The 15,407-nt window shown below is 46.7% G+C and overlaps 1 protein-coding gene across 1 annotated transcript in view; it reads left to right on the forward strand.

The window, feature by feature from the left end:
- Positions 1–15,407, forward strand: part of LOC147718734 (sodium- and chloride-dependent neutral and basic amino acid transporter B(0+)-like) — a 746,574-nt gene that overhangs the window by 413,345 nt on the left and 317,822 nt on the right. Inside the window, exon 9 of the mRNA XM_086966771.1 lies at positions 8,075–8,200. Coding sequence (XP_086822897.1) covers positions 8,075–8,200 — 126 coding nt within the window. The remainder of the gene's footprint in view (positions 1–8,074; positions 8,201–15,407) is intronic.

Genomic DNA, 15,407 nt, shown 5'->3' on the forward strand with positions numbered 1-15,407 from the left:
AATGTCCAGAACACTCTTCCAAGGAAGACAAGGCCACAACAGGGGAAACGTGGAAAGCAGCTTTATTTCACCAGAACCGGCAAGAAGTACACAGACACCCGCAGTGGCGAATGCATTTCGGCATCATATCAGCCTTCCTCAGCGCCGTGGGTGTGACGAACAGGGAGCAGGTGAGTAAGCTGATTTAAATATCGTCCCGCAACCTGCTTCGTGGACTGCTGCTCCGCCCATTCTGGTCAGTGCCAATCGCCTTAGCCTCCTACAGGACGCCTCTCTTCCAGCGCCTACAGGTACCAGCATGCACAGGAAACTGCTGGCAGGCAATGCGACGGGTGGAGCAGCGCCGCCTGAAACTCCAAAGTCCGGAATTATAGAAACAAGCCCCTTCCTCGGGTCCCCTTCCGCATCTCCTACCACAGCACAGGAGACTATTGTAGCGGGGACTTGGAAAACAAAGTTGCCTTGTCCTGCGTGATGTCGATGACACCTACTCCGCCTCTTCATCTCCAGTGCGAGTAGGCAGGTTCAAGACATTCCTGTAACCAGGACAGCACAAATCCTCCACGAAGGCGGAAACCAGTGGGGCTTGAACCCAAGATGATGCGGGAGCCTTGTGAGCGCGACACTGGAAATCGCGCTGGGATAATGTCCAGAACACTCTTCCAAGGAAGACAAGGCCACAACAGGGGAAACGTGGAAAGCAGCTTTATTTCACCAGAACCGGCAAGAAGTACACAGACACCCGCAGTGGCGAATGCATTTCGGCATCATATCAGCCTTCCTCAGCGCCGTGGGTGTGACGAACAGGGAGCAGGTGAGTAAGCTGATTTAAATATCGTCCCGCAACCTGCTTCGTGGACTGCTGCTCCGCCCATTCTGGTCAGTGCCAATCGCCTTAGCCTCCTACAGGACGCCTCTCTTCCAGCGCCTACAGGTACCAGCATGCACAGGAAACTGCTGGCAGGCAATGCGACGGGTGGAGCAGCGCCGCCTGAAACTCCAAAGTCCGGAATTATAGAAACAAGCCCCTTCCTCGGGTCCCCTTCCGCATCTCCTACCACAGCACAGGAGACTATTGTAGCGGGGACTTGGAAAACAAAGTTGCCTTGTCCTGCGTGATGTCGATGACACCTACTCCGCCTCTTCATCTCCAGTGCGAGTAGGCAGGTTCAAGACATTCCTGTAACCAGGACAGCACAAATCCTCCACGAAGGCGGAAACCAGTGGGGCTTGAACCCAAGATGATGCGGGAGCCTTGTGAGCGCGACACTGGAAATCGCGCTGGGATAATGTCCAGAACACTCTTCCAAGGAAGACAAGGCCACAACAGGGGAAACGTGGAAAGCAGCTTTATTTCACCAGAACCGGCAAGAAGTACACAGACACCCGCAGTGGCGAATGCATTTCGGCATCATATCAGCCTTCCTCAGCGCCGTGGGTGTGACGAACAGGGAGCAGGTGAGTAAGCTGATTTAAATATCGTCCCGCAACCTGCTTCGTGGACTGCTGCTCCGCCCATTCTGGTCAGTGCCAATCGCCTTAGCCTCCTACAGGACGCCTCTCTTCCAGCGCCTACAGGTACCAGCATGCACAGGAAACTGCTGGCAGGCAATGCGACGGGTGGAGCAGCGCCGCCTGAAACTCCAAAGTCGGAATTATAGAAACAAGCCCCTTCCTCGGGTCCCCTTCCGCATCTCCTACCACAGCACAGGAGACTATTGTAGCGGGGACTTGGAAAACAAAGTTGCCTTGTCCTGCGTGATGTCGATGACACCTACTCTGCCTCTTCATCTCCAGTGCGAGTAGGCAGGTTCAAGACATTCCTGTAACCAGGACAGCACAAATCCTCCACGAAGGCGGAAACCAGTGGGGCTTGAACCCAAGATGATGCGGGAGCCTTGTGAGCGCGACACTGGAAATCGCGCTGGGATAATGTCCAGAACACTCTTCCAAGGAAGACAAGGCCACAACAGGGGAAACGTGGAAAGCAGCTTTATTTCACCAGAACCGGCAAGAAGTACACAGACACCCGCAGTGGCGAATGCATTTCGGCATCATATCAGCCTTCCTCAGCGCCGTGGGTGTGACGAACAGGGAGCAGGTGAGTAAGCTGATTTAAATATCGTCCCGCAACCTGCTTCGTGGACTGCTGCTCCGCCCATTCTGGTCAGTGCCAATCGCCTTAGCCTCCTACAGGACGCCTCTCTTCCAGCGCCTACAGGTACCAGCATGCACAGGAAACTGCTGGCAGGCAATGCGACGGGTGGAGCAGCGCCGCCTGAAACTCCAAAGTCCGGAATTATAGAAACAAGCCCCTTCCTCGGGTCCCCTTCCGCATCTCCTACCACAGCACAGGAGACTATTGTAGCGGGGACTTGGAAAACAAAGTTGCCTTGTCCTGCGTGATGTCGATGACACCTACTCCGCCTCTTCATCTCCAGTGCGAGTAGGCAGGTTCAAGACATTCCTGTAACCAGGACAGCACAAATCCTCCACGAAGGCGGAAACCAGTGGGGCTTGAACCCAAGATGATGCGGGAGCCTTGTGAGCGCGACACTGGAAATCGCGCTGGGATAATGTCCAGAACACTCTTCCAAGGAAGACAAGGCCACAACAGGGGAAACGTGGAAAGCAGCTTTATTTCACCAGAACCGGCAAGAAGTACACAGACACCCGCAGTGGCGAATGCATTTCGGCATCATATCAGCCTTCCTCAGCGCCGTGGGTGTGACGAACAGGGAGCAGGTGAGTAAGCTGATTTAAATATCGTCCCGCAACCTGCTTCGTGGACTGCTGCTCCGCCCATTCTGGTCAGTGCCAATCGCCTTAGCCTCCTACAGGACGCCTCTCTTCCAGCGCCTACAGGTACCAGCATGCACAGGAAACTGCTGGCAGGCAATGCGACGGGTGGAGCAGCGCCGCCTGAAACTCCAAAGTCCGGAATTATAGAAACAAGCCCCTTCCTCGGGTCCCCTTCCGCATCTCCTACCACAGCACAGGAGACTATTGTAGCGGGGACTTGGAAAACAAAGTTGCCTTGTCCTGCGTGATGTCGATGACACCTACTCCGCCTCTTCATCTCCAGTGCGAGTAGGCAGGTTCAAGACATTCCTGTAACCAGGACAGCACAAATCCTCCACGAAGGCGGAAACCAGTGGGGCTTGAACCCAAGATGATGCGGGAGCCTTGTGAGCGCGACACTGGAAATCGCGCTGGGATAATGTCCAGAACACTCTTCCAAGGAAGACAAGGCCACAACAGGGGAAACGTGGAAAGCAGCTTTATTTCACCAGAACCGGCAAGAAGTACACAGACACCCGCAGTGGCGAATGCATTTCGGCATCATATCAGCCTTCCTCAGCGCCGTGGGTGTGACGAACAGGGAGCAGGTGAGTAAGCTGATTTAAATATCGTCCCGCAACCTGCTTCGTGGACTGCTGCTCCGCCCATTCTGGTCAGTGCCAATCGCCTTAGCCTCCTACAGGACGCCTCTCTTCCAGCGCCTACAGGTACCAGCATGCACAGGAAACTGCTGGCAGGCAATGCGACGGGTGGAGCAGCGCCGCCTGAAACTCCAAAGTCCGGAATTATAGAAACAAGCCCCTTCCTCGGGTCCCCTTCCGCATCTCCTACCACAGCACAGGAGACTATTGTATATATATATATGTATTACCTACTGGCGGTCGCCAGTAGGTATATATAGTTAGGATTTTTTCCCTATGGGATTTCTGAAAATTCTATGTCTAATAACTTTGGCGTTTGTGGACGGAATCGGCTGAAATTTTCAGGAAAATGGCACATTTTGTTTCTGAGCAGCTCCTGGAAATTTGGGGGGGTTTCGTCAAGGGGGGGCTGAGAAAAAAGGGGGGTCCCAAAACGCGTTTTAACATTGAGTTTTCCATAGGGCGGTTGGACTCACTTTTAGCTCGAACGGCTGAATGGATTTGCACGAAACTTGGCAAAATTGTAGGGACTGTTAGCCCGATGTGCCTTTGCTAGGTCTCAATATATGTGCTTCAGTGGATTTTGAGAAATTAACGTTTAAATCAAGATATATATCTGTAACAGCGCTCCGGGCAGCGATCCGGTTCGCGTACTTTTCGCTTATCGGAACTTTGCGAAGCGAAGCTGATTGGCTCTCCGGTGTCTGTCAACATTCTAAACAGTCCGGTGCGGCCGCCATCTTGTCTCTCGGTAGGATCGAGAGACAAGAGGAGGCCAAAACAAAGGAGGAAATGAAGGAAAGGGGGCAAGGTAGACCCCTTCTGACCCCCTAGGATTGATGAGGGGATATTATAGAGCCACGCTGGGCCCAAAAAAAAAAAAAAAAAAAATCCGTTTTTTTCGCCGTAGAGACGCGTCTTGGTACGCGAACCGGGCAGCTAACCGGGAAGCTAACCGGCAGTGTAACGGGAGTCTGACGAGTAGCTGTCAACATTGTAAACAGTTCGGAGCGGCCGCCATCTTGTCTCTTGGTAGGATCGAGAGACAAGAGGAGGCCAAAACAAAGGGGGAAATGAAGGAAAGGGGCAAGGTAGACCCCTTCTGACCCCCTAGGATTGATGAGGGGATATTATAGAGCCACGCTGGGCCCAAAAAAAAAAAATCCGATTTTTTCGCCGTAGAGACGCGTCTTGGTACGCGAACCGGGCAGCTAACCGGCAGTGTAACGGGAGTCTGAGGAGAAGCTGATTGGCTGTTATCATTGTAAACAGTCTGGAGCGGCCGCCATCTTGTCTCTCTGTGGGATCGAGAGACAAGAGGTGGAAAAAAGGTGTAAATGAATGAAAGGGGTAAGGCAGACCCCTCCTGAACCCCTAGGATTGATGAGGGGGCTATTAAAGTTCCCTGGGGGGTGAAAAAAAAATGTGATTTTTCGCAGTAAAGGTGCTTCCTGGTACGTTAACCGGGCAGCTAACCGGCAGCGTAACAGGAGTCCGACATATTGTGTTTTTTGAACGTTTATGATATGTGCACGTGTGGATTTTGTCTAATTAAGGTTAAAAAAATATATATATAACTTTAAGAGTGTTTTGGCGCGCTTACGTTTTGGGTTTGGTTTGCGCTGCAGAGACGATACGTCACGGTTATGCGATGCATCATGAGGCGTCTCACGGGCTACGTGATACGTCACTTAATAAAGAATATATTTTACAGCTATAGATATTAGCTTTTAAAAAACCAATGAAATTCACAGAAAAAACCATAGGTTATAGACCATATATAGTTAGGAATTTGCATTTACAAAACCTTAAAAATTCACTGAAAAAACCATAGGTTATAGACCATATATAGTTAGGGATTAGCATTTAAAAAACCTTATTTTATTTGCACAAAACCATTGAAATTCCATATATAGTTAGTTGCACTAACTATATATCGCGGACCCGCAATCCACTGCTAATGATGTCACATATTACATCATTCATGACATGGTCAGTGACATCACTAATGACATCACTGATGACATCTCAAATGACATCACTGATGACATCACTGATGACATCTCAAATGACATCACTGATGACATCACTGACATCTCATTTGACATTACTGATTACATCACTGATGATATCATTTATGTGATAATACATCTTCAGACTCTAATATAACCTTGGATACACTCAGTGTAAACAGGCACTCACAGACTGTCACACATCCATGGAGTTACTCACACACCTAGTCAGTCATGCAAAGAATCAATCACACCTCCATTTCCTCAACTATACAGTTATACACACCTTACTTATTCAAACATATACTAACACATATTTACTCTCTTATACAATCCTTGATACAAGTTCACAATGATTCATACAGCCACTCTCACATTCACTGGGTCTTATGTTCAGTTATTTATATATGTCAACTCTCACATGGAGTGTGTTTTACATATGTACTTACTTTGACATGTAGAACTGAGATATCCATTCACTAACCAATATACTCATGCACACAGTCAACTGTCCATACAGCTGTTTCTACATGCACTTTTGAAGCCATACACCTAGGGAATCAACTGCTCACACATCTATGCACAGAGTTATACACCTCCCAGCCACCCACACACATACTCAGTCTCCCATACAAATACTTGGGCAACCATTCAATAACCCATATAGTTACTGATATAGCCACTGATTTAAACATGCAGCAGTTTACAGAAGAACATAAATAATGATTGCCAAATTAAGACACTTTAATCACTAACCCATGCACTCAGTGGGACACATTTAATCATTCTCTCATACAGTCAGTCATGCACCTACTAAATCCTTCATCCAGACACTTATACATCCACTCATTCTTCAATATGTAAGACATATTTTAACTTTACAGAAACATACAGTCACTGGGTGTTGTCATCAGTGATGTCATCAGTGATGTCATTTGAGATGTCATCAGTGATGTCATCAGTGATGTCACTGACCATGTCATGAATGATGTAATATGTGACATCATTAGCAGTGGATTGCGGGTCCGCGATATATAGTTAGTGCAACTAACTATATATGGAATTTCAATGGTTTTGTGCAAATAAAATAAGGTTTTTTAAATGCTAATCCCTAACTATATATGGTCTATAACCTATGGTTTTTTCAGTGAATATATATATATATATGTATAATATATATATATATATATGTATATATATATATATATATATATATATATATATGTATATATATATATATATATATATATGTATATATATATATATATATATATATATATATATATATATATATATATATATATATATATATATATATATATATATATATTCACAGGGACATTATAGTTAGTTGGACATTTCACTCGTACAAAACCATAGAAATTCCCCAGTTATAGTTAGTTCAGCTAACTATAACTCGCGCCCCCGCAATGCACTGCTGATGACGTCACGTATTACATCAGTGACATCACTGATGACATCATATATATATATATATATATATATCACAAATTAACTCTTTGCTGGTCCTTGTCCTCCAGCGAGAATAAGCAACACCACAACAGAGGGAAGAATTTCAAGAATTATTTAGCACACCCAAGTGCAAAAACAGGTTAAAAGGACAGTCTACGAGTTTCGGCCTCACAGCCTTCTACTGGACTTCTACTCAACCATAGAGCCCCACTGTCTAGAGCGATAAAAATATATCCAAATAAATACATAGTGGGCCTTTGGGTCAGCCCTCTTCAGGCACTGTTTTTTTAATGTCATATACACTGCACTTCCACCCATGACAGGGGGGTTCAGTCCACGTAATGATGGCTTTCTTACACTGTGAATCATAGCATTTTCTGATCACATGCATATCAACCTGAATACAAGTGTGCCTCAGTGTCAGGGCTGGTTGGCCAGTCCTCTAGTTTTCAATTTTCTCCTTTTATAGTTCGCCTTTCAATTATTTGTTTCTACTCTTTTTATTTTTCTTGAGAGAATCCTACAGTTCCTCAGGCAGTGCTACCTGAGCCACCTGCAGTGCTCCGGATTCTGCATGACCATTCCCTCTAGACCAGGCGACTATATTGAATGCTATTGTCAATAGAGTATAATTGTTTTACCATTCCAAGTGGGCCAACACATCGCTTCTAAGCATTGAGACATTGCTTGAAATTTAAAATAATAATGATTATTGTACTATGCAACTAAAAACAGATACCAGCTGCTATGTTAGTATCAATATTGCAAGCACACATCTGCTGTATTTAGATAGAAACAAGTTTTTTACTTTTATTCTTTAACTTATCTTGCATATGTTGTTGAGTTTGTGTCTGCTTTATTGTGGTTGTGATAGATGGTTAATGCAAGAATGAGTCAGTGGATCGAGAGATGCATGAGTCACATTAAGAGTGAGAAGTGCATGTATGCTGATGTATTGAGTGCTTAAATCCATCAATGACCCAAAAGTAACTCTCATATTTAAGGTAGACCTTTTGGCGTTGGATTTGCCATTGCTTGTTGAAAGTTCTGTTGTGTTTGTGATTCTTAAAAATAGCCTACATATCAAAATGTGATGTACAATTGTTTACTTTTGAAGGCATCTTCATTCTTTTATGTTTCTTGCAGGATTTTCTTTGGCATTTATTGCCTATCCTGAAGCCCTGACTACACTGCCAGTTTCTCCTCTCTGGTCCATTTTGTTTTTCCTAATGCTTTTGACGCTTGGCTTTGATACACAATTTTCTACACTTGGTAAGTAAAATAGCACCTGTTTCTAGGAACTAATTTTTATCTCAAGCCATAATCGCCAAATATAGTATTTTCTAATGATTGCCGAGAGTCTGGTAAGAGGAAAATCATTACTTTTTACTCTACCAATATGTTTTTTGTACAAATCTGTAAGAGGACGGTCTATATCACAGTAAGTGTAATTTGCCCAAAAAGCAGCACTGTGCTCTGTTTGAACTACTTGTATTGCATTAGGCACAGTTTGTCCTCCTTTCTTGAGGATAGATGCCAGGAAGTCTGGACCACCCCCCGTCCCCCCCCATCGCGGCTCCCATCACCAGCCTGAAAGTGGGAAATCCTCAGAACTCGATCCTGAGTTATATTCTTTTAAACCTATATATGTCCCTCCTGGCTCCACTGGCAGAAGCGTGCAGCGCTAAAATTACCTCTTATGCAGATGACACACAGCTCATGTTCACCTGTGACAAGGGAGCTGACTATAAAGGTAAAAAGATCAACTCCTGTCTTTCAGAGTTGTTCTCATGGTTGAGGAAGAACCAGTTAAAATGTAATCCTGATAAATATGATGTCATCTTCTTTGGCTCCCCACCCACGGTTGAGTGGAAACTCTTGTGGCCATTGGATATGCCACGGCCTCCCTCCACACTAGCACAGTCAAACATCTGGGCATCATGAGGGTCAGCACCCTCTTGATGACATCTCAGGTCCAGTCTGTTGCAGGCTCCTGTTTTGGGCTTTTAGGGTTGCTTAGGAATGTATCCCCCTCTTGCCTCTTGAACATAGGAAGACCAAAGTTCAGGCATTCCCCATCTCCAGACTGGATTACGTCAACGTCCTGTACCTAGGCCTCCCCGAATATTTTCTCAACAATATACAGGAGGTCCAGAATGCAGCTGCAAGAGCGGTCCTTTTGCTCAAGTTCAGGACTCGTATATCTCTTCACTCACGGCCTTGCACAGGCCTCCTGTTAAAAAAAAGGATCAGTTTTAACGCCTTGGTACTCTTCTTCAAGGCCCTTCACAGAAATGGGGCGGAGTATCTCAGAAGGTGAGTCATGCACTATGTACCACCGAGAACCCTGCGGTCCTCCACGTTGAGCCTGGCATCCATCCCCAAGTAACACAGCGTCCGTTCCGGCGGCTGTTCCTTTCGGTTTCATGGAGCCTGCGCCTGGAACCTCACACCTTTGAGTCCCAGGAAGGTGTCCGACGTGACCGTTTTCAAGAAAATGCTTATAACCCAGCTTTTCTGTAACTAACTCCCAGTCTCCTGCCCCATTGGGCAGCAGTGGGTCTGTTGGAGTCTTTGCAGTGCTAGGACACTCTTTCCGAGTAGCTGTGCACTCTTTAAATGCTTTTACATTCATTCATTCATTTGCATCACTAAAATCATCCTTTGGTCTATTCAGTAACATGGAAAGTACTGATTAAATTGGCCACCAACATTTTCGCGATGGGGAGATCCTTTTTTTTCTATAGACACGAGTGAATGATAGATGTTTCACATGGCACATGTTCCATTGAGGGACATGTGCTGGGAAAATGGGTGCTCTCTGATGGAGCATTGTATAAATGCCAACTTTGGGTTGCATACAGTTGACAGTCATTTAGGTATGATAATGGTGCCCTACCTGTGGTTGGTCTGGACTTTAGGCTGGAATAAAAATTTTCTCTCGGGTATCCTTCTATAACAAACATTATAATCCATCATTATCAAATATGTACTGATGGCACTTGTGAGTACTGGATAATAGTCTTCTAAATGTGTGTGCAAAATACCTAAATCTCTGTACAGCACTATGATATTCTGGTCACCATTTTCAAAACAATTACAATGAATTAGTAATATTTATTTGTTTTCAGTACGTAGTGTTAATGGAACCTATTAACAAAGGTAGATTTGTCAACGAACAACAGAATTTACCTCAGTACCAGGAATTTACAAAGGCAATCCAGGATGTGGATTATTAAGGCTACCGCCAAATCAAAGTAGAGAGTGAGGACTAGATAAACTAGACCGGATCCCCAGGATTATATGTCAAAATCAAAAAAGGACTTGCTATGTTAGAGGGAGGGGGGGACTCAAAGAAGTATGCATGCCGGCAAACCAATTGGTTTGTTCATGAAGCCCTCACCCACCAACCTAGTTGGTGGAATGCTTCATCATCGGGCCCACCACAGTGACACTGAGTGTGTCCCGGGTGTGCTGCGACGCCAGGTTACTGCAGAGCTGGTATGTTCGCTGAGTGTGCAGTGTAGTAAGTGAAAGTTAAAAAGCTATACAGTGGGTCCTAGTACCCGAGGGTAAATGGATAAACCTTAATTACCGGGCCCCTGTTAGCTATTAAAAAGGCAATCGGACGTATTGGAGTGTGAATTAAGACCTCAAGCGTCCTGTGTGGTCTACATGTTTCAGCCAGCCTTTTTTTAAAACTGGCTTTCCTCAGGACCAAGTGAGTATGTGAAAAGGTGCAAAATAAAAAATACTAAATTATAGTGATTGTGTTGGGCCCCCTTTCTAGGACTCTTTTGAGCCCTGGGGACCACCTCCTCCCAGGGCCTTTTTTAATATATGGAGGGGCCATTCGAACCCCCCTTCTTTGGGCTCATTTGAGCCCCGGGGACCACCACCTCACCAAGGTTGGAAACCTAGAGCCAGAAATCAAAATAGAAGTGGGAGGGGGTAGCGCGGCCTCCCTCCCAGGCCATATACTTCCCTACTGACCACCACCGCCTAGGGACCGGCCCATAAAAAATAAAAGAAGGTGGGCTGCACGTCCCCCTGCGGGAGCCACTAATGACCCCGGCGACCGCTAACCACTAGGGCCAGGTCCTGCTACCTCCTGAGGGGCCCACCCTTGGGAGATAGCAGTTTGCTTTAAGTTGGTGGGAGCTTTGAAAGCTCCCACTAAGCGAGAGCAAACAGTAACTCCGCTCTCAGCTGGCAGGAGCAGGAAATCTGCTCCCACTCTCTGGGAGGGAAGTTTCCATTCTCTGCCTGCTATAAAGTGAGCTGTAAAACAGGTGATAGAATTGCTCCCACATGCAGGGAGCAGCATTTTTGGATGCTGCCTATGTTTGGAAACAATGCCAGCTCCTGCTGTAGGCAGAGAACCGTCAGGGACCACGGGGCATTGAGGCTCCCACTGTGGTCCCCAACGTTGCACACTAGGTACCCTGGGTTGGCTCCAGAGCACCTAGCAAAAAGAGGTTGGGCCCAGGGCGATGGGTCAGTGCAGGGAGGCCACATGGCTCCCCTCCACTTATACTAATTAGTGGGCACTGGGGGATGAAAAAGGAGCTGAATGCTTTGTGGAAGAGAATGCATCACTGATCTATCAGAGCACTATCTGTAGTGATTGTGATGAGTGGGTTCTTTCTTGGCCTCTCCTGGTGAGAGCAGAGTCCAAGGTTCTCCCATTAATTACTACATGCTTGAAAATGTGCAAATCACCTGGAAGCCTCGCCCATTGGGCCCGCCCTGACCAACTTAGTATTATGCAAAGGTTTTTCCTCGTTTTGCCAGGATGATGGACAATTTACCAAAAGATTTCCAATCGTTTTTCAGGTCGATTTTGGTGTGGCCTTCTTGATGCTGAAGAATATGAGGACATCTCCATCAAAAAAGCACTTAAAGCATGTAGTTAAAAGGAAATATCCTTATTTAGTTGAGAATTACCTCTTTTTAATCCTGATATCTTCTCTATAGGAAGATGCATGTTATTACAGATTTTGGGACAAAGAGACACAAGGAATATTCACATTTCCAAAATGCACACAAGTTCACTGGAGACATTTCCTTGTGGTCCATTACGGTGATGTAGTATAGAATATGCACCAAACATTCACATGAGTAGCACTTACTAACTAACCAATAGAAAGTACTCCAGTTGGGTAGGTATTCTGTGCAAAACAGTGAACATTTTTTGGATAAAGGGGCAAGTTATGTAACTGTTCTGATCTAGTCATTCACTCAGCTACTGACACACCCACACAGCTACTTGCACACCCACTCACAGATACATACAGCTACTTACACATCCACTAACTGACTCACACAGCCACTCACAGTCCCTTAAAACTACTCACACACCCACTCATACAGACACTCACAGACCCATACAGCCACTGACACACCAATTCAAACACCCATACAGCCAAACAACCACACCCTCATACCTACTCACACACCCACTCATACACCCATAGAGAAACTCACATACCCAGTACCTGCGCCATACAGCTACTAACACACCCACTCACAGTTCCATTGCAGCCACTCACACCCCAACTCACTGTACTATAAAACTACTCACATACCCACTCTCAAAGGTTACAAGCTATAGTTCAGAAATACATTTTAAAAAGCTTAAAAATTCACCAAAGAAAACAAAGTTTACAGAAACTTTATAGTTTGGAAATAAGATTTGAAAAACCTTAGAAATTCACTTGAAAAACAAAGGTTACAGGGATATTATAGTTAGGAGATAGCATTAAAAAACCTTAGCAATTCACACAAAAACAATGGTTACACTGACATTATAGTTAGGCTCAGATTTGATACTCATATTACCATACAAATTCAGCAGTTATAGTTACCTGATCTAGCTATAACTTACGCTCCAACAATGCACTGCTTATGACCTCACATATTTTATTACTCATGACATGGTCAATGGCATCACTGATGGCATCTCAAATGACTTTCACTGATGGCATCATCTACAAAACTACTTACACACTCACTCATAAACCCATACAACCACTTCTACACATACTATCATACCCACTCAATCACATTCACTCTGCCTAACACACTGATACAACCTCTAATATGCCACTCACTCACACACCCACACTACCACTCACATATCCATTCACAAACCCATACAACCATTCACACACCCACTCACTCATCCATAGAGACATTTACATACCCACTTGCTCACCTATACTGCCACTCACACACCCACTCACCCAATTAGCTACTAACAGAGGTACTCACTCAACCATACACCTACTCACACATCCATTAACTCACCCGCAAAACCACCTACATACCCATTTACTCATCTATACAAACACTTATATGACCACTTACTCATTCATACAGCCTCTCATGCAGACACTTACCAAAAAGTACTTCCGAATTCTTAATTTTTTTTTCGTTTTTTTAAAAGAATTTTTATTGCAGCACGAATATGCATATATACAAGTCATCAATGCAGGTGGTATCGTACAGTCATGGTATAACAGTTCTGATAAAGAAAATTCAGTCTAACACGGCCATTCAACTCACACCCCGGAGGTTGAGTGGCAGTATACAGTAGGTCAGTAGTCGCTAAAGCCTACCAGGGTACTCACAGAGAGCTATTTCTCAGGTGGCGCACATGGCTGAGTTTCTAATCTTCCTATTCTCCTCACCCCTGTTCCAGAGAGCAGTCAAACAATAACAAACAACCCCCCCCCCTGGCCCGAACTCCCCCCCTAAACCCTATTATCCCTTACCCCCCACACAGGAGCAAGCCTGATTACTTCGCGGGCACAGCAGGTACGAGTCCGACAATCAGGACTAAGTCGTAGGAAAGTGCAGTCAGCACGTGGGGCGCGGGGCGATCTCAGGAGGGGTCTGGGCTGAGTACCTAACCAAGTCACAGTGTCTAAGGCCCAGGGCTACCTGCAGGGGAGTCCTCGCTGTCGGAAGACGGTAGCGTGAGCTCCAGCACCAGTCGCTCCCAGGCCCGGGCCCGCTCCATAGCAGTATCAGCGCCTGCTCTAAGCGCCAGTTGCAGACGTACCTCCCCTTCACAGGTGGCCCATTTAATGAGCTCCGCTCACCACCTCTCCACCGTGGGCCCCCTATTTGCCTTCCATTGGGACGTTATGGTTCGCTTCGGTAACAGCAGAGCGAGGTCTAGGAATTTACTGGTGATTTTGTTTTTCGATGTGTGCCATTGTGAGTTGTAAATCCTTCTCAGTGACCTCCCGCAGAGTTTCCACCACCCCTCTCCAAAAGGAGTCCAGTGCTGGGCAGGTCCAGAACATGTGCTGGAAATCAGCCTCCTCCGCCGGGCAACTTGGGCAGGTTGCTGAATGTGTTGGGAAGTATCTATGGAGCTTGTCAGGGGGCAGGGAAGCTCTGTGTAGGATGTAAAAATGCACCAGCTGAAACCTTGCATTGCGCGTCCCTTTCCAGGCCCGTTCAACTATGCCAGACCACGCCGTGTCAGGCATCTCCGTCGTTAAGTCCGCCTCCCATTTTGCCTTCAGAACCGCTAGCGGGGTCTGAGTTTCCTCAGATATGCGTTTATAGAGGCACGTTATAGCCTTACCGTCCCTGCGGCCATTACTATGTATTGACAGCCTGTGGATAGCGGAGGCTCCGCCAGGTCCGCCTTCCAGTGTTTACGGATCGCCGCAGTCAGCGCCGCATGAAGGAGGAAGTCTCCCCCCGGCAGTCCGAAGCGTTCCCGCAGGAGGTCGAAGGGCATGAGCGCCCCGTTGTCATAGAGGTCCCCAATGGTTAGCAGTCCCTGGTCTTCCCAGTCCTCCAGGCGGTACAATGAACCCCCGTGCGGGAGCGCCCTGCATAGTTTGAGCGGGATTTCCGATGCATACAGCACCGTAATGTGGCCTCTCCGCAGATATCTATTCCAGCACCTCCGAACCGTCGCAAATTCTTGGGTAAGATGGAGGTCTCCCAATGGTAGACCCAGCACGATCCGGGAGATCACCTGCACTGGGCCCACCGGCTCATCAGAACCGCTTTCCTACCTCGTGGCTCTCGCCGCCCATTGTGTCAACCACTGCAGCTGGGCCGCGAGGTAGTACAGCTCGTAGTCCGGCACCGCTAGACCCCCCTCAGCTCGAGGCCGCATAAGCGTGGTCAGCGCCACCCTGCGCCTACCTGAGTCCCACAGGAAGCCGGTCACCATGGACCGCAGACGGCGAAAGTAGCTTGCTGGGATTCAGACTGGAAGGGTCCGAAAAAAATAGAGCAGCCGAGGCAGCGTCACCATCTTAAGGAGTGCCACCCTTCCCGCCAGGGAAAGGGGAAGCGTGCCCCAGAAGTCAAAGTTCATTTTGGTGATTCGGATAGCCGATCCCAGATTGCCCTCTAAAATGTCTATGGTAGTATTGTAGATGGAAGTGCCCAGGTATCGAAGGCTCCTCTCCTCCCAAGTCACCCCTTCTGAAGAGTGTGGACAGGG

The sequence above is a fragment of the Lissotriton vulgaris genome, chromosome 4_1 (genome assembly GCF_964263255.1).
Source record: "Lissotriton vulgaris chromosome 4_1, aLisVul1.2, whole genome shotgun sequence".
Classification (NCBI taxonomy): Eukaryota; Metazoa; Chordata; class Amphibia; order Caudata; family Salamandridae; genus Lissotriton; species Lissotriton vulgaris.